At 41.0% G+C, this 20,500-nt stretch overlaps 1 protein-coding gene across 1 annotated transcript in view; it reads left to right on the top strand.

The window, feature by feature from the left end:
- Positions 1-6,244: 6,244 nt before the first annotated feature.
- srrm4 (serine/arginine repetitive matrix 4) overlaps positions 6,245-20,500 on the top strand; it is a 48,205-nt gene continuing 33,949 nt past the window's right edge. Inside the window, exon 1 of the mRNA XM_041042792.1 lies at positions 6,245-6,447. Within this exon, the coding sequence (XP_040898726.1) occupies positions 6,245-6,447 (203 nt within the window). The remainder of the gene's footprint in view (positions 6,448-20,500) is intronic.

Genomic DNA, 20,500 nt, shown 5'->3' with positions numbered 1-20,500 from the left:
TGGTGACAGCTCATCCCCAGATAATACCAGTGGCTGAGTTCTCTTGAAGTTATGTGGAGGTGTGCATGCTGAACATGAAAATGAAAAAGAAATGAACAATGCTATGAAAAGATTTTTTTTTTGTGACTTTCACCAGAACAAATATAACTTTCAAATTGTGCGTCAGTGGCAGAAGTATTGACTTGAACTCTCATTGGTAAAGAGAAAGGAACATTACATTTCTGAACAATCTGCCTTTTCCCTTTCTTGTTGTATGGATTCGCGACTTTAAAAAAATCCATAAAGATGAATCCATCTGCTCTAACAACTGCAATTACTGTCAGCTTGAGATGTAACAGTGCAAAGCTATTGAGCCCCACCAACAACTTTTCATATATTCCCTCTGCTTCTCTGAAAAAAAAAATCAAGTAATTTGTGATTTACTTTGAAAGGATGCACTTCACGCTCTGTGAAAATTACAGAGGACAGTTCAGTTGCTTTGTTAACAGGCTTCAGGTTGTTGATGATGTGCGGAGCTAGATGCAAAATAGCTCAATCCGAAATGATTTCAGCTCTTGATGTTATATTGATGTGATGTCTTTACCACGGACACATTAATAGTACCAGTTGTGGTGATCAGTATTTAGTCTGTTGTACTACATGCATGTGCTGCCGTGTATCACTTCAAAACCAATTACCGTCACAAGGTGCAATCCTCTCCATGAAAACACCTAGGCTAAGGCATGAAATGATTGTCTCTCCACAGTTTAATTACTTTTTCCACAACAGCTTTGTGTCCTTCAGCTCAACTTTCCATATAAAACCACTGCTTGCAAAAGCACTTCATAAAAACACTCAGCAGGAGGAAGTCTGCCCCACTGCCCCCGGCACAGCCCTCCAATATAACCTCGACTCATCTCACGGCAGAAACGGCTGTTTGATATTCCCCACCATAAATGAAACATATTCTGTGTTTTGCTGGACCGGCTCGTCTCTGCCCCGTGGTTTGATTTGAGAGTGCCTCTGCTACATCTTTATGCAAAGCACACTGATGAAGCAGCCACTTATCATTAAGTGGCTGGCGTTGTTATACATCAAGGTTTCATGTTATCAGCTAATATATGCATTATTACTCCAGACGAGGTACAGCGCTATGTCTTTATGCATACCTATTAGAGGGCAGAGATGTTAATTCCCCACCCACGCCTACAACTCCTCATCAGGGGAAAGACAAGTTCACATGACGATGTTGTCAGTAAAGTGTGTGAAACCTTTTGTTTATGGCACCTTATTTACACTCACAGCTAGGGGAAGTTGTGGTTTTACTATCCAGGTTTATCCTGCATGAAAACAAAAATTGTGCTCAGATGCTCTCATATAGAAATGTCCAGTCAAAGTCATCCAGGACAGATCTGTGGTTATTGTGGTAGTCAGTACTAACACCACTGAAATTTCATGATTCTCACCAAATTTGATATAAATTGACTAACATGGGGGACAGACCAACGGTGCGAAAACATTAATTTGAAAAGTCAGTTATATTTTGACAGATTAAAGTTAGGATTCTTGCTGCAAGTTATGGCAGACCTGTTATTTTCACTTGATGCTGCTATTCCACGTATTGTTATTGTTTGTGTATGTCTTCCATTTTCACACCAGACTAGAACATATAGGGTTATTATGCTGCCCCTGTCAGTCCAGGAAGAATCACATCTCCAGTACCAGTGACCTCTGCAGTACCTTTGATACCTACAGTACTATAGGAAAACAACTATCCCTTTTTCAGGATTTTGGAATCGACATCCGTAATCTGCAGTCGATACGTGTGCATGACAGATTTTGTACATTATGCATGATTTCATCTACAGAATATGTGGTTTGTATCACGCGGACCAGTTTTCAGGCTTTAACTTTTTAGATCAAAGCTGGATTATACATTGGCGTCAAGTTCTACATTAGTCCTGCCGTATGCATTTTAAAGTAGAAACTGATTTCCAGATGATTTACATAAAGCCCCTGTTTCACCCACTGACTGTCACTGTACCACCGCATCACCTGATGAATGTGTGCTTATTATGGTTGTATCCTGCTACAGTTCTGCATTTCAAAGTAATTTTAAATCATTTACATTCACTATTTGAGCTGAAGTCGGGCTGTAACAGTTATTTCTTTGTCTAATAATCCATTGATTTTTTTTTTATCAATCGATCAAATGGTTTATTTCAAAAGTGTCAAAACAAAAAACAGTTTCTGTAATCCTAACCCAACGTGAACATGTTCAGATGCTGACAGTGACAGCATATAGAGAAAACCAGCAAAACCTTACAATAGATGGAATCAATCAATGTTTCATTTGATAAATGACCTCAATGATTCATGGATTATTAAAATCATTGGTGACCAGTCAGCTCACAAATAATTCACTACTGAAAAGGAGACTGCTGCCACACTGTCATTCAAAGTACTTGTGGCTGATGTTTCTGACAATTGCAGCAAGCAGAAGGTTTCTAGTGGAAACTGCTTGTCAAAATGTCACAGAGCGTTTCTCTAACCTGCTTGATTTCTTTGTCATCAACAGTCTCTGCCATTGTCGGCAACATGTATGAGAAATTAAAAGCCTGAGCTGACCAGTGACTGACTTTTGGTATTGCCCTGGTTTATCTGTGGCCCTGATAAATGCTTACATTTTTATGGGGTGGTGCACAGCAGCCTATAGTTATGGAGGCTGTGTGCAGTGCTGAAACTCCTAAGGCAAAAGCTTAAATCCACTCTAATACCACATCTCACAGGCAGCCAGTGGTGTGAATTTATTTTAATATTCCATGAAATTTAACCTGCAGAGAACCGAAACGTGCTCGAGACGAGTAATCCATCTCAATGAACACTGTGTTACTGTTATCATGTGATAATGCAGTTGTTGGTGGAGACTTTATGGGAAACACTCTGTGTTGTTTTGTTCAAGGCACATCCAAGAGTCCCTCAAGTAACGAAACAGCAGCACTTTACAGTTTCTGTTAGTTGTTTGAACTGTGCAAGAGAGGCATTTTATTTACTTTATGTTTACTGAGACTAATCAAACAAAGAATTATAAGAGTGAGTCAAACAAATCAGTAATGAAAATAATTGTTAACGTGCTTACAGCCCTAAATCTCTGATCAATGCACAGCTTTCCGGCTGACAGCAGCCTCTTCCTGGATGCCACAGAGATCTTCTGCTGCACAGTGGCCATAAAATAAGAAAGTTTTTTGTTTATTGTGATTGAGACTCTGAAGATTGATTTTCATAGCATCCTGAAATTTATCAAAGCCTACCCTCCTAGAAAATTGGAAATCAATCTAAAAATATATGGTATGCTTTGGAAAACGCTTGGCAATTATGCTCAGAGCTAATGGGTTAAAGCGTGAAGAACCACAGGTATACGTCGTCTTGTAAGCTGCTGTCTCTGAACCGGAGCGTAAAACAGACGTAAGCGTAAAAGCTTTAGAAACATTGTGTAAAAACAACTTGTTGTTGCAGTCAGTGATACAGAGGCAGAACAGACATCTATGTACATCACAGATCAGTAGTTTGGAGAGCAGTCAAATTCCTTGGACACCATATAGTAACAAGTGAGACTGTACATGATGGCTGCCACTCTGCAGCATCATCTAAATTTGCTGCCTCACGTGATGGCTTAAATGCAAGTCCAAAAGTCTATAAATAGTATTTATCCTTTACAGTATTACACAGACTTTTCTGTTGTAGCCTAAATGGGGTGGAAAACCCTGTAGTAGTTTTACCCGCATCAATAATCCCTCCCAAGATTTCCGAGCAGAGTCCCACGCGTTACAGCAGAGGATGATGTGAAGCATTAGAGACAGCGAGAAGAAGAGCAGAGAGAAAAAGGAGGCAGGGCCGGGGAGGGGATTGTTAAGCCGTTGCTGTGTGTTATGTGTCGTGTAGAAGCCGGGTGGGGAGAAGAAGAGGAGGAGGAGGTATCTGACGACAGGAAAAAGCTGAAACCCCCGGGGGAGGTAGGTTTGTGTCAGCCACATGCTCTGGCTGGTCCTCACTGAGCCGGGCCTTTTGTTATGCTGATTTACTCGGCCTTTTGTCCAAGACACTGATGGAGTGTGTGCGCGTGCGTGTGAAAGAACAGAAGACTTAGTTTACAGCATATTGCAGACTACATGTAGACAATCACACATAATGACATTAGCTTTGTATCCTATATAATAACTGAAAATGTTGAGCTATCGATGAGACTGCATGAGAAAGTTTTTGATCGAAGGCATTTTTTCAAGATGACGTTTTGCGGTTTTGTTGTTTTGAATTATACAACATGTAAGATTATTTGATCAACTTTTTATACCTTTAACATTCAGTATGCTATAACCTTGCCCCCCGTGCAGCAGCTGTAAAGAGATGTGATCACATACAGCAAAATGATGATGGGAACATTTGTGAAAACACTTGCTCACCATCAACATGAGTCACAAGGCGGTGACAGAAGGTTCAATGTTACAGCCAAAAAAGGCAATAGATCACAAAGCAGTGATGAACAGCAACATAGCACATTTCAGAAACTTTCACTGGGGAAACACACCAAGGAAAAACCAAAGGAAGCAGAGAGGCCTGGCTTCTGTCACTACCACTTAATTTACTAGCGCTTTATTTTTTATTGGTCCATAAATTCTAATTTATGAACCAATTTAATCTCAGAAGTTTACTTGAACCATATAATTTGGGGCTAATTCTAAGTAAAAGAGAGAGTGATCAGTTAATTACACTTCCAGTTATTTCTAAATACTAAGCTAAAACAACCTTTAGACAACTATACTAAGATACTTTGTCTGTTTCCTGGAATTACTACTTTGTTCAATGAACTTTCATGAAATTATAACCTTAACATAATTTTGTCTATCCTCTGTCTCCTCATATTGCAAAATTATTATTGAAAACACCAAAATAAAAGTTTTAACTTTATTCAGTCAACATTTAAAAAACAACTAATTATTGTCTCGATTAATTGTTTGGGCTTTAAAATGTTTTCCAGAGCCCATCTATCGTCCAAAGGCAGCAAATCCTCACACTGGAGAAGCTCTAATCAGAGAATGTTTGGAGTTTTTGCTCAAATGAATAAAGGATTATCAAAATAGCTGCCAGTTAATTGTCTGTTGATTAAGTAATCGGTTAATTGGATAATATTTCCAGCTCTAGCACATCACTGAAACAAAGAAATGATGAGAGGAAGGAGTTAGTTACAGGAGACACGGATGGGAGCGAGACGAGGGCAGGAGTAAAGGGAAGAAGGGAAAAAGAAAGAAAACGAGGACAGAAAGAAAGAAAGAAAGAGAGAGAGAGAAACTGATGCTGGCACAAGTCAGGATGAGAAGTGAACCCAGTCAGTGGTATAGTAGGGTGAGACACAGAGAAAGAGAGAGAGAGGATGACCGAAGGTGTCCCTCTCCCCAACGTCCAGCCCCCAACTTTGACGTCAGAGGCTGAGAGACAAAAAACAAGCGGCTCTCAGCTGAGCTCCTCACTCTATTCTCTCTCTCTCTCTCTCTCTCTCTCTCTCTCACTCTCTCTCTCTCACACACACACACACACACCCTCCATCGCACATTCATCCTCAGACACGCCACAACACTTGCCTCGGTACCCGCTCAGTCCTCAGCCACGGTGCGCGGGCGCGCAGTCATCTCTACGCCAAAGACACTGCGCTCTGGCAACAAGACCGCCACCTGGTCTCTCACTCCTCAGGACCGAAACATGCTGCGACTCTTATCTGAGTGATGCCTCCTAATTCCGTGTGAAGCTGCCGAAGGGAGCACACAGGGAGGGGAGGGATTGGGGTGGGGGACTGGAGCGCTCCGACTCCCAACCCCGACTCAGACCCCATCCCACAAAAGCAGCAGATGTGATAGAAGAGGAGAGGCATAAAGAAAGAAAGAGAGCGAGAGAAACACAATCTCCCCCACCCCTCCTTCCCTCATCTGGGAGAACAATACCCAGCCTCCAGTTGGAGAGGGTCAGCTTTTGTCCCTCTCTCCACGCTCCCGCTCAAGAGCGAAGAGCAGACAGACGCGCTGACACATTGACCCGCTGTTGTGAGAGGAGAGGACGGTGTTTAACTGACGCTGCATACTGCGCGGTTTGATTCAGTACTTGGACAGCTCCTGAGCAACAACCAGTGGGACCGCTGTGTTTCCATGAGTGAGTAGAGACTCACTTCTCTGGCGAGGGACTGGACCCAATTTGGTCTGGAGACCGAGAACTACAGATGCAGCCCCCGTGTTCGCTGCAGCTCGGCCCCTGCGGTCCCTCTCCCTCCCTGGGATCGCAGGGCAGCACGGCCAGCCTCCAGCACCTGGGAGAAAAGCAGCTCTTTGAGAAGTTTTGGAAGGGCACTTTCAAGGCTGTGGCCACCCCAAGACCAGAGAGCGTCATTGTTGCCAGCATCACGGCTCGCAGGAGGGTGACTGAGTGAGTTCTCTACTTTCTGATTACAACCACAGAACAAAGACATCTTGTGTTTTTGTCTTCCCTGATTTGAAATGTATTTGCTGTCCAGCTGCCTTAGTGAGTGTTGTCGAGGACTGTCAAGCTCTTGTTTTTGAGCAAGCGACTCAACCGATGCAAAACATCAGCAAGTGGTTGTGGGGTGATTGCTGAGAATGATATTTACTGAAACTGAAACCAGCAGAATTATCCCTTCCATCACGTAGATGTCATTGTGGGTGCTCATGCTGAGACATGAGGGCACAGAATCTTCTGTTTCAAAACATTACTGCTTTTTAACATAACACTTTTCTTTGACAAATCCAGATTTGGCTCTCGTGTGATTTTCCTGCTGATTTTCTCATCACAATAAGAGCAAGTTGACAAAACCTCCCGGAAAAGTCAGTCCAGTCCCAGTGAGCATTTGCACTTCAAAAGACATGTTGTCGTCTTGTTGAAAACTGGGCTAAATTTGATTGAAAGATGTTTTTTCTGTTTTCTGTGAAACCACTGTTCCAGCAGTTGTCAACATATAGATTACGTTCATACGTTAAATTGTCTATGTCCAATATTAGCCCAGTTTTGACCAAGGTGCCTGGACATTCGTACATGTTTGTATGATCTCTATCCGCTTATGTGTGCAGCAGGACACATGTGACATATACAGCCAAACACAGCTGGCGTGAAGAGTGTGAGGTTCAGTTAATTGTCCCCTTTAAAGGTCATGTAGCAGCGTCTTCATGCCTCTAATGCCAGACGTGTCCCCTCTTCTCCCTGTGACATGGCTTTGTGCCAGTGTCTCCGCTGAAGGAGCAACATGTCACGTGTTTGTTCCTCCACTTTCATCCGCCCGACCAAAGGTTAGCTGCAGCACGAACAGCCACAAAGGGGAGGAGAGGGAAAGATGAACGCTTGTTGCCCTTTCCCTTCCTCATCCCTCTTCCCTTCTTTTTATCCCGTCTTTGCTCCTGTCTGCGTGATCAACCGTCATCTGCTGGCTTTGACAACTTTATCCATTTTATCCTGCACTGCTCTGTCTGTTGTGCCTGTTATTCAAACACCACACATCAGCAGCAGTGACACTGCCTTGTCTTTGACAAAGCCTTTCTGTATATATGTAACAGCAGCTACGCTAATGTTCAAGCAGGTGGAAGATTTATGTGACCACACTTGCACAGATGCACATTTGTGCACGCGTACTTACATAACAAATGATGTAGCTTGCTTGGGTGACCTTTGAATGGTTTTGACACCCACTATCAACTTTCTCATGTGAAATTAGCTATGTTAATTAGGATTAGAATGGCCCATTTCATCCTACATCAGCACAGGCAGCAGAAAGACACACTGAACCAGATAATGTGTCTTTAATGGCTTCTATTATAGCAGGACCATAATGCTGCAAATGGCCTGGTTATAAAGGTTTTTATTAGCTTGTGGGATATGATAAAAAACAAGTTTTTTATAGCAAGAACGTTACCAAATATGCCTTCACTTCGCTGTGCGCCAGCTCACTGATCTAACCAAATTACTGCACTTCTAATTTTCTCGTCAGTCAACCATTCAAATCATGAGAAAACTGGCAAAAAAAAAAAGGAAACTGAAACAAAGCAAATGGACCCACGAAAAAATGAAATGCAATATGGCTGACTGCCATGATCTGAGCAGCCTTTTTGAAATAGCCGGAGACTCTGGAGCGGGGCCCAGCTGTCTCTTCAGCTTCAGCTTCTGCGGGAAGGAAGCTCTCCTCAAGTGGCTTTACCCCTCCACGGGCACCGTCCAGTGACAGTGACGATGATGATGGCAGCGTGGCAGGGGCAGGCGAGAACAAACGTCCCCAGAGAGCAGACATAATGTTGCTAATTTGCCGGGGTCTGTTTGTGAAAGACAACAGCGGCTTCCCCGTTGTCCACTGTTCCTCTCTCGCCCCACCTCTGTGTATATATGCAGGAGGGAGCAAATCAGGGGGGACTTTTGGGTGATACAGATTGTACATAATGAGTAAAACACAACAAACAAACAGAACACCCAGAGAATACGGATGCAGGAGGAGGATCAGGCATCCTCCCCTCCCTCCTTCCTTGCTGCGCTGTTGATTTTGCCCGAGCAGAATGTGACTGGGGAATGCTTAGACCATCAGAATGCATGGCCTTAGGCTTGCTCCTTTGCCTCTTTCTCTCCAAGAGGAAACATCATTATTCACTGTGGATAACTGAGGGGTGATAAACAATTGCAGTGAAAGCGAGGGGGCATTATGTCCAACAAGCATAGAGGGAAAGACGAGAGGAGACAGAAGGAGAGCCACGGGGAGATGTTTCATGTTCAATCAGCACAGGTCTTTTTTCTGTTTGCACCGTCCTCACCTTTCCTTCCCATTCTCCTCCTGCTCTCTCTCCTACTCCTGAAATAAAAATGCTGGAGGGGCCCGAGAGCCACAGAGGAGTAATTAGAGTTTGTTGTTCTCCCTCTGTCCTCCCTGTCTCCTCTTCTTCAGGCCAGTCACACAGAGGAGGGGAGGAGTTCACTGGCTTTGTGCAGCGGGGTGGGGGTTCTCTTGAAACCATTATAACCCTGCAAGCTGTTTTGTTCATGGGGGGGCTCCTCATTAAAAATGCAGCCTGGCTAACTTTGGCTTGTGAAGAGTGTGTATGTGAGTGTGTCTGTATTTGTGTGCATTCTTGTGTATCTGTACTGGAGATGTTTTCCAGCAATTGCGAGGGTTTGAAATTAGGGTGTGTGTGTGTGTGTGTGTGCGTGTGTGTGTGTGTGTGTGTGTGTGTGTGTGTGTGTGCGTGTTTGTGTGTGTGTGTGTGTATGTGTGTGTTCCTGCCGTGTTAGTGGGGCCTCGTCCAACTCTGTGGCAGATGGCAGGCTCCAGAGAGTGCAGTGCAAGGGAGGAGGGATGGGGTGTGAGTGTGTGAGCGTGTGTGTGTGTGTGTGTGTGTGTGTGTGTGTGTGTGTGTGTGTGTGTGTGTGTGTGTGTGTGTGTGTGTGTGTTTGTGTGTGTGTGTGTGTGGTAGGGGAGGGGGTTTCAGGCCTCTTACCTCAGCAGATGCTGGTTTAAAGAGGAGGAGTGGAAGAGGGTTTGGAGGGGCTTGTACACTGACAGCACCAGAGGGAATATACAGCTGCGTGGACAAAATAACAGGAACACTTCAGGAAAAGAAAGTAGCACGATCCAACTGCAGCCTCAGAACTGAGCTGAAATAATTAATCAGTTAGTGAAAGATAATCAGAAACTGTTTTAAAAATCAATTAATTTTTGCAGTCGTTTTTAGCACATGGGTGGACCACGTATGGTCAGTGTGCGAAACTGAGGATGTAGTCGAAAACCACTGTAAACAACTACTTTCAATGGATAGTACATTCACAGTCACATCGTTTTTGCAGTTAGTTGACTCACAGTTGAAGTTCTTGGATGGACACGAAACTCTCCACACTGAATAATCGCAACAAAACCTCTTCTAAAGCATGATAAAACATACAGCTCCCTCACACACACACATCAGTACAGGCATATAAAGATGGTCCGAGAGTGGGAATAAATGAATGCAGGATATAGAGTCTCAAAAACATCAAGCAGTAGCAGTCAGAGCTCCCCCTGGGACAATGCATCTCTCTCTCTCTCTTTCACTCTCTGCAAGAATGCCAAACATCATTTAGTGATGGACGAGGGGTTTGTCTGCTGTTATACATCTCTCTGTCTGTGCCTCTGCTCCCTTCGTCGCTGAGTATCTTTACTCGACTTCTCTCCCTCTCCTAGCATCAATATCTCGCTCCTCCTGTCTCCCAGTATCTTTTCCGTGTTCGTTAACTCGCCTTCTCTGTGTCTGTGTCATTTTACTGGGAGTGCGCAGGATACAGCTGCTGAGGCATCCTGACAGAAGGGTAGAGGATGATACCGACTCCCCAGGCAGGAATTGGACTTATCACCTAAATGGATTCACATTTGTATTGATCCCCCCATTGCCAGTCCATTTGGATCAAACCCCTGACTGTGGCTTAACACAAGCACCGTTGCACTGTTCCAGCGTGTTTTACAGCAGGATGCATTTTGTATGTCACAGGAACTGGAGCTGTAGCAGAGAAGTTAATTGGTGGACTGGATTTATGTTTAATATTGATTTCTGCACAGCAAATCAATTTGAATCAAACCAGTGTCTAAGCACTGATGAACACCTGATACACTGCAGCTGCATGTAGCTGGCTTAACTGGTCGTTAATGTAAAGACGTTAACGGGAAGTTATGTGTTAGCTTCTCGTGGTTTTTGTTAGTTGTATAGCTGCTGCATTGTGAACAGTTCGCACATTGTTTTCTGGTTTGTGCCTGCTAGGAGACCCTTACTGTAATCGCAAATGTTAGAAAGTAATATTATGCATGATGGATTCAGTGTCTCTGGAGTTCCAAAATGAACAGATTTTGACAACATTTCTTGCTAATATGCAATTCAAATCTAACAATACACATAGATTTTTGGCAGAGGGCTTGGTGTTGTTGGAAGAAGGACAGTGTGATACAGAAGCTAAGACTGCTAATTTGTTGTTTGGGTGAAGACCTCTTGTGGAAAAAAAAAGAATTTTTAAGTAACTTAGAGAGAGCTGTTTATTGCTTAAAGATCAAGCATTTTTGAGTTTGTCCAGTGGGGTTTGGAAGGGTTTGCATAAGCACTAAGATCTGTAGAACATCTCCAGTTTCCATTATGTGCTATATTTCTGCACTGTGGCAGGAATGATTCAGTAAATTTTAATTATATCCTATTTTCAGTCATAAAGTACATGAATGTTTTAGAATGCAGCCATGATATGATTCTCTTTGGGTGCTCTGCATTTAGGACCTGTTGTCAGAAAATTAAAAGGCTGCATTTGCTGCTGCTGCTGCTGTACTATTGTTCCGGGGCGGAGGACTTTTATGAGACCTGTTAAACATGAAATGTTGAAACTTTTGCTAAACAGCAGCCAGTGCATCCACAAGTGAGAATTATCACACAATACTAAATGCAAAATCCTATTGTAACAGCAGCAAAAGTAGAAAAGATTCATAAACTCAGTGAATTTATTCAGTTATGTCTTTTATGCAATGGTATTTTCCTAATAGTTCTTAAAATAGACTAAGTAAGGCTGTAGCACTGCAACCCCTGAGTGTTGAGTTGAGGGTGCATTTTGCGTAAGAGTCTAACTTTTCATTTGTAAAAGGAAAATTGTATAATTTCTTATTTCAATGCTGAACTAGTTTAAACGGTGCTGCACTGTGATTCTCACATAGGTTCAATGAGTAAAAGGAAAAATATTATGTCTCCATCATTTTAACTCACAAGACAGGCTCTCTTAAATACTTTGAGCTGTTTTTAGTGGAAATTACACGATTCTGTCATGTAGTTAACATGATGGCAGCCTGCAGAGGCCAACCAGTCAGACTGTTTCTACAGATCCAGTTAGCAACACTGATTGTCCATATTTTTTTTTTTTTTACCTGCAGGGTACTATTGCACTAATACCATGAAATTACTGCTGCGCTATAGACCACAGGGTTAAAAATATTTTGTTTTTTTTTTGTTTTTTTAATGTTGTGATCTTATTTTGTTTTAATCTATAACAAATGTGAGTGATTCAGTAGAAGATCCAATGGAAACATTTGTTCACTTTATCAATCAGCCCAAAAAACAGACAGCTAGAAAGGCAACACATAAAAGGCAGAATAAAAAAGACATTCACTGGCCTGTAGCACAAGATGACCGTAATATATCAGAGAGGGGGGATGTTTGAGGTGTTATTGATAAATGCCAATGACTCAACAATTACTTCAAAGGGTGATATTTCTTGCTTTTAAAGCTCACTTTGACATTTCCAAATTTCACTCTTGTCAGCGTCAAAAAGGCACAAGCTGGCACTGTGAGAAATGAGTTTTGCTTTAATGACACACCTATTGATTCTGGGAGATGATATGATGTACTTGAGCGCTAACTTGTGATAGATGTTTAATATAGCCTAAGCATGATGGGTATTAGTGGCTGTCCCTGAAAGCAGCAAGTGCCTGTGAATGGAGACCTCAAAAGAGTCTTTGATATTTGAATCCAGACAATCTCTCCGTCTTGTTCTTATACACACACACACTTATGAAAAGATGTGAGGTTGTGTGTTGGTTTAGGGTTATGAATCATAGGATAGAATTGCTCTGACTCCCTCTGTGTACACCCACATACACACATATATACATGATACATGATTATTACTGCATTCATTGGTGGAGTGCATGAAAACGCCTAAAGGCATCAAATGCTAGCAATGAAGAGGAACATGCCTAAATAGAATCAACTCATACAAGTCTATGTGCAATCATTGCAGTTTCATACCGTTCATTGTTTTTCTTCTCATGCCAGGAGGACGGCATGAAGACAATATGAAAAAGAAGCTGTAACCTAGAAAAAAAAACATAAATAGAAATGACAAACTCAGAGAAAAAACAACAACGGCTGCGGAGAAAGAGTGACAAAGATATCTTGGGCAAATGTGACAAATTAAAAGCAGTTTGAAGCCATCACAAACACAAAGACCACATTTCATTTGTTCAGCAAGACACTTTGAAGAGTTGATTATGAAATGTTAGTGCAGAAACAAAACCACTGGACTAAAAAGTAAATAGAGACACTGAATCACAAGGGAGAACATTTCATGTTTATGCTGCAAAGACTCGTTGCAGCACATTTTTTCTCCTAACGTGCCCTTTGGTCTATTTAAGCCTGCCAATATTTATTTATCTTGGTATTGGCAGCAAGTATGCTGTCGCCTTAACCTGAACCTTAACCCTCACTGTAATATGCTGTATTCTAATAACAATAATAATAATAACAAACCTAGAGGAAGTGAAGGATTTTCCTCTGTATTCGGTCCTTTGTAGGAACAAATACAGCAGAATGCATGCGTGCACAAACTGCTTGCATTTCCTACTGTCTACCTATGCACACATGAAGGGAAACACACATACAACATAACATATGGAGACTGACACACATTGCGCCATAGGGGGTTTCAACATGATAATTCCTCCAGAGCTGAACAGCAACAGCAGCATTTTTGAAGATGAAAGCAAAGAGCTGAGGTTTAACCCTTTCCTTCAAACCGCAGCTCAAAGCTGCTGTGAAATTTCCCCTCCAGGATCACAGTTTGCAGCCTGTGGTCCACCTCTGTGAGGAAAATGGCACATATAGTACACTGCCTTCCTCCTGCAGCTGCTGGCCACTGTGAAGTCTCACATCCTGAGTGGTACATTTTTCATGTGCAACATTTTACGTTGTTTAACAGGTCCACTTTCTGTACAGTAGTATAGAATATGATGTTTACATGTAAACATATGGCATTATTACCTGGCTATTTATATACCTGTAAGGTTCTAATATTATTCAGGTACCTGATCATCTGCACAGGTATATCTTAGAGCATATCCTTCACATCCCAGGCAGTCTTTCTTTTCTTTACTGAGGTACAAGTGCTACAAGTGTCCAACTTTCAATTAGGGATGTCCTGATCAGGTTTTTCTTGATTTTTTACTTATTAATATACCTTACAGTGCACACTTATTTAATGTTTGACATTGCATAGAAAAAGATACTGCATTAAAAAAGATGAAATAAAATGTAAATAATAACCTGGAGTACAGCTCCAGTCTCTAGTCCCCTACTATATAAATTTATTAATGTGCTATGGTATTTTATATAATATAAATTGTGTGCTATACGAAAATCATCATCTGAGAGAAAACTTTAAATTATGTCTACAATCTCTAGACTAATCTTCAAAACTCTCACACTCAGAATTTTACCATAGTAAAAGAACAAAAAAAAAAAAAAGAAAGGGAAAAAAAAGCCATAAAATTCTGTCACTAATTTAAACATTTATCTATGCATCATATTTTATAAGCTTGTCATGCTTTTTGTAAGTACGAGTTTGGCACCAAATGTAAATGTAAATGTAAAGCCTTTCTGCGGTGGAGTAAAGAGCAGAATAACTCCCTCTGAGATGCCGCAGGACACACACAAAAGATATAAACTCACTATCAGTGAATCTTAATTATAAAATAGTTCAGTAAGCCTGCTTTCCAAATCTGAACACTGACAATGACACTGAGACAATAAGAAATATTTTATTAAATCTGTGTGCAGAGCAAACATGTAGATGTTCAGTGAGCATCAGTAAAACATGGGGCAAGAATGTAATTTATCATGCTGTAAAGACAAATTTTCTGCTCCAATGGCAGAGGAGGGGGGAAATGATTTTGTTTTTACGCCTGAATTAACTTAATTCCACAGTCACAACAGAAAAAAAAAGAAAAAAAACTTTAAAACTCCTGTTTTAAAGTTACTGTCTTGTTCATTGGAATTGGAAACTAGAGCAGTATGGGTCTATTCTGCACCTGGTTGCACTTACTTTATGTTAAAATCGAGTGCACTGACATTTAAAAAGACTCATGGCATTTAAGTCCATTAACATAGTAAATTGTGTTGCTTGTTCACAATGTGTGTGTGTGTGTGTGCGTGTGTGTGTGTGTGTGTGTGTGTGTGTGTGTGTGTGTGTGTGTGTGTGTGTGTGTGTGTGTGTGTGTGTGAATGCCTGTCATTTTGTCAGTCTGCCATATGCACACTCTGCAAGAATAAATATAACAGATGGAGACACAAAGGCAAGAATCGCTATCAATGTGTAAAACATCTCTGAAATGTAAAGACTGATTTCTCATGTAAAATGTGAAATATTTTCTCAGTACTTTGGTTGATACAGACTCTGAAGCTGTGTATTTTTTTTTTTTTTGTTTTTCTGAAACTGTCAAGAACTACTAGCTTTAATCTTTCAAACACTATTAAGGGTTTCTTGTCTATATGAACTTTGGCCCTATCATTTGACGTCGTGAGTAACACATACAGACAGACGTCTCAAGTACTTCAATAAACTTTTGTTTCCTGTGGCTGCTGCATAGTTTAACCTTGTTCAAAGAGTTTAGAAGAACATATTCCGTACTTCCTTGACACTGAAGAACCAGTACACAACAAGGATAAGCTCAAGTGAATAGGTTTAAAAAAAAAAAAAAAAAGACAAAGAACACAAACTTGCTTTAGGTCCTTGCATTTTGTCTTACACATAAAAATGTACAAGGTTGTGTGAGAAACGCTTAGTGTGGGTTGACAGGAGTGTGTCCAACAAGCAGCTTTATATAATTGCCTTCTCTATTTTGTGAAAGAAACAGGGTGACAGAGAGAAAGAGAGAGGGGGGAAAGGAAAATGAGAAATGAAAAGGAGAAATTGGTATTATTTTCAATAAAGAGTTAGGGTGGAAATCAATATAACAGCAGTGCAAAGAATGACTGTAATATCTGTCTGAAAAAGAAGAGAGAGCACGAAAAAAATGAGCAAAGGAAAGAGGAATGAATGAAAGAAGGAAGGAAATTAAGAAGTAAGAAGGAAGACTGAGTGACATTTTAAGATTGTCCATTTCAGGACAGTGGAGAAGCCAAGGTTATTACATTTTACTGAATATCATATTCCAGCCCGTGAATAGAAATCCTTTCTTGGGTCTTGACTAAAGGAAATTGAATTATATGTAGGCACATAATGTACAGCATTGAATAAACCCTTAATAGATGATGAGAGAGACGGTGAAACACTCCTTTGTCCTCTACTGACACTACATGAAATGGACAGTAGTAAATCTTACAGACAGTCAGAGATGACCTATTCCTTTGAGCCATTGGTGGACGAGAGAGGGACGGCTCACTCATTACAACCTATTAGATATTCACAAACCAGGAGTGTCCCTGGACATGAAAAAGATATGAGCCAACTCTCAACTTTAACTGCTAACCATCTGACCTGCGGGAAAATAAAAGAACGACCCTGAAGGAGAAAGAAAAACAGACATGAATTGTAAGAAAGCCAAAGCAGACTTCATAATGTGATATATGATGATATTTGGTTGGTAATTTTCTTTAAATTTGTAAAGTCTATTCACATAAATGCTATAGACTTTGACTTAGGTAAAAATCTGAATCAGCTCATTATAACTGGAAAGACAGGCTTGTTCTCTTTGCAACAAAAATAGATTTAAACCAACCTTTCAACAACATTAAAAATGCATTCAGTGCCCTGGTCCCACTGGGAAAAAAGGTGACAAGGTGACACTCGCCAGTTCACAAGCTATAGTGACTCGCTGTCCAGCCACGAACATGTCAGGGCGAGTCAGTTACTGTACGATAGCTCTCAGAGCGAGCTGGCTTAGTAACTGTCATTTGGCAAACTAACTTTCGTGGTCGATAAGTTCACACAGTTTATTTAAGAGACATATTTATACCATCAACAGTACGGTGATGGTGACCCCTGTTTTGAATGCTCCAACTCTTTGTTCCCTCAAAAGTCACACTCGCTGGCTTGCTATTGGTATATGGCACAAAAAATGCACCAGATTTTAACTTAACACAACTGCTTAGCACATATTCCTTAGCCCACTTAACAAACAGCTTAACTGGATAATTTCAGGTGTCTAAATGTAATCATACCTGAGCCATAGAGGCAGCAGATCATAGAACATGCTCTTACTGCCAGCTATGCAAAAAAAATATCTTTCACTTTGCCCAAATGAAGGATGGGAATTGGAGATTAAAATTTTTCCTACTGTTACTTGAATTGGTTTTTCATTTTCTAAAGAGAACATACAACACAAAATAACCATATACTCCCGTGTGACGACTCCCAGCTCAGTGTAAATGATATAATGCGACAGATTTTGAATATACAGTGGCTGAAAAAGTCATAATCATAATAAGATCAGTGGTGCTTTGGGGGATAGACAGATAGTTATTGCCACATCCAACTGGAATGTGCTATGAGATAGTACAATCACTCATAATGACAGAAGGCTGAAATCCTTCGCAGTCTCAAATCGCACCGAGGCAAAGGCCTCATTAAATATGCAATACATACCCTAGAGTTGGCATATTGGAAAAACTGAAAAATCCTACATAATAGGCTGAAGCCTTTTCCCCCTTGCAGCAAAATTAACTCTGGAGTCAAAAAACTCCCTGTAGCATCTTATTTACCAGTGGTCCAGACAAACGCACACTAACACATATTTAGACAATAAGCTTTAGTTTTGTCTTACAGTGACTGACTGGCAGCTTTGTTGGTCCTCTGTTTTTTGTTTTTTTTTTGCAAAGTATGCTACTTCTTTGTAACTGGACCCCTGAAGCGGTCAAGATATTCATTATTAAAATGCAAACTTATCAAAGTCAACTCCTCATCACTTAAATTAAATCATTTCAAGGCTGAGTGGCTCCCACGTCTCAGCCTCCTCCTCCATTTTTCATCTTCACTTCTTGCCCATCCTCATTTCAGGAAGACGATCTGCCATTCATGTGAAATTGCCGCCATTTGCATAACTGATGCAGGGGTGAGGGCGCAAACTGTGGCGGTGTTGATGTCACAAATGCAGTCGGAGCGGAGGAATTAATTGGCCCGCCGCATTACTCCCTTCCGCCTCGTTCTCACCTCTGCTGTCGCTGCTTGACACGAAATGTCACACAATGACAAGCGATTCCAAACTATGACACCTTTTAGGTTTACTCCAGGGGAAAGACGGGTTTGCTTTGCATTCGGTGCTTACAAAAGTTTCTGGTGAAGTTGCATCAGAGAGCGGAGGCTTTGTTGAAAGTCTAAGATGTTTGTTTTTAGCTGCGTTTGCCCTTTTCAGTCAATGAATGGGAACATTCACAGCCACGAAATGTCTACATTAAGAATTTATGCCACTAAACCTCTTATGATTCCAGTTAAGTAGTCCTAGAATTTAGCCTCATTATGTTATTATCCCTGGTTTCAATGTTCAGTTATAAATAATGAATCAATTTTGTTGCCCTGTGCTTTACCGTTCTTATACGAGCATAAAAATGGACCCACCGGCCACGATTCATTTCTGCTGCATGCTTTTTTAAAACTATAATATAATTTTTACTGCCTCTTAGCAGTAAAATGGCCGTATTATATCAGAGGGGTTGACAGGGTTGTTGATCAATACTGGTGTCTCCCAATTTTAAGATACTCCCAGCATATAACAGTCATTCATTAGTGCAGTTATAGCGGCTCGAGGGACGATTTTAATGTAACAAGGACACACAGCGTCATAGACAGTGAAGCACCCTTTACAGTTTAGCACTGCCGCAGAGGGGAGGTATGGGAATTATCCCGGGTTCAGTCTGTTTTCTGTCACTTCAGAAAATCTGTTACAGTAAATATGCCTGTTTTCTCGAATTAAAACCAGATTAGTTCAGGTAAACGTAAGAATGGTTTGTGGCCAAATCAGTTTATTTCAAAGCACTTGTCATTATCAGTGTATTTGCTGACGGGGCCAGAGTAAATCTGCACATATCTCTTTTGTGGAGCTCAGCTTTGGTGAACTTCAACATGTGAATTTGTGCATTAGTGTACGGTACCGTGTTCCCAGCTTGCTAATGTGTTAGCCGTTATCGTAGTTCTCCAGCTTCAGCAGTTACCAACCAAACCTCTAGCACTGGCTGAAGAAGATGTGCCTCTTTCTGATCTGAATTAAAACAATTCCTTTCTTTTATGTCCACATAATGAAGTTGGGCTTTGATGAAGTAAATTCAGTTTTCCAGTTTTCCTAAACCTTATTTTGGTGTTGTTATGGAAACTTTTCTATTTACAAAAAGGGATGAATTGGTTAGACTTAGTAGAGCTTTAAGTCAAGTTTTAGAGGCGCACACTCCATAATGCCAGATCAGGTACAGGCAAGAAGCTGATTCTGAGCAGAGGAAAATGCTTCAATGTGAAGGTCAACATCAAGGTCAGAGAGTGGCAGTGTAGCCGCGCACAGAGCTGTGCAGAGGGCACAGACGTGTTGTTTAAAGCCTCATCTTCCCAGTCCTACTTCCCAGTGTGAGTGTTATTCCCACTGACATTCTAGTAGCCCGCACATCCCACTGAGAACTGATTAGGACAAACGGAGCTGACAGGTTTGTCGTTGTTCCCAGAGTGAGAAGGAAGTAGAGTAGAAATCTCCTGTTCTGTCAGGCCGTATCACACAGAGAAGAGATAGGGGTTATGATCCTTTTAGAAAACTCAGATCGCTTCTTTGAGACTGTTTGAAAGAACTTTTTTTTTCTATAGTCAGAAAAACAGAGAATTTCTTAGCTATTACTACCTCATCACAGCCCCAAATGACTAACAACAAACCTCTTTGTCATCAATAAGTGGGCAGACTCTCAAATTGTAACAACTACAGCAAAGTATAGGTCTACTGTGCAATTTTGTATTTGCAGACTACAGAAAATTGTTAAAGAAAGTTATCATTTTTACTTGACATCAGCAAAAGACCACAAGACTGGTGCTGTAGCTCTGGTTTCTGTGGCTCATTTCTTTCCTCAATTAAGTTTAGTGGCAGCCACATGAACTGCTCGGTCATTTGACATATGTTAAATGTGGTCAGTGTAAGCAGTTTGGTTCCTGTGGATGTCGTGATTGAGGAAATAGCAACAGCATTTCTAATTCATTCCCTCAGTGACCTTTCGTTTTCTTTTCTTTCTTTGTTTTTTTTTTTTAAACTGGTTGAAGTAGTTTAAGAGTTTGATGATGGGCCACTGCTTTTGTCCAGACTGAAATGTCTCAACGACTATGGAGTGAAACTTTGTGCAGCCAATTGTTTTCCCAGACTATAAAATTCTATACTAACTTTCATGATCACTTGACTTTTCCTCCGGCGCCATCATGAGGTTCATGTTTGTAGTTTAGAGTGAAAGGTCTTGACAACTATTAAAAGCATTGCCTTGAAAGCCGGTACACTCATGTTCTCCTCACAATGAACTGTAAGAACGCTGACAGTCCCTTATCTGGTCCTCTAGCATGTCATCAAGTCAAAATTTTAATTTGTCCAATACTTATGTTACATTAACATGGCTGTTGACTTGTTTAGGTATAAAATTGCCTTTTCCTTGTGTAATTCTGTATTCTTTGTCTTGGATTTCAGCAATTTGTGACCGTGTTTGTGAAG

The sequence above is a fragment of the Toxotes jaculatrix genome, chromosome 7, assembly GCF_017976425.1.
Source record: "Toxotes jaculatrix isolate fToxJac2 chromosome 7, fToxJac2.pri, whole genome shotgun sequence".
Classification (NCBI taxonomy): Eukaryota; Metazoa; Chordata; class Actinopteri; family Toxotidae; genus Toxotes; species Toxotes jaculatrix.
This window is presented reverse-complemented; position numbering and strand designations above follow the sequence as displayed.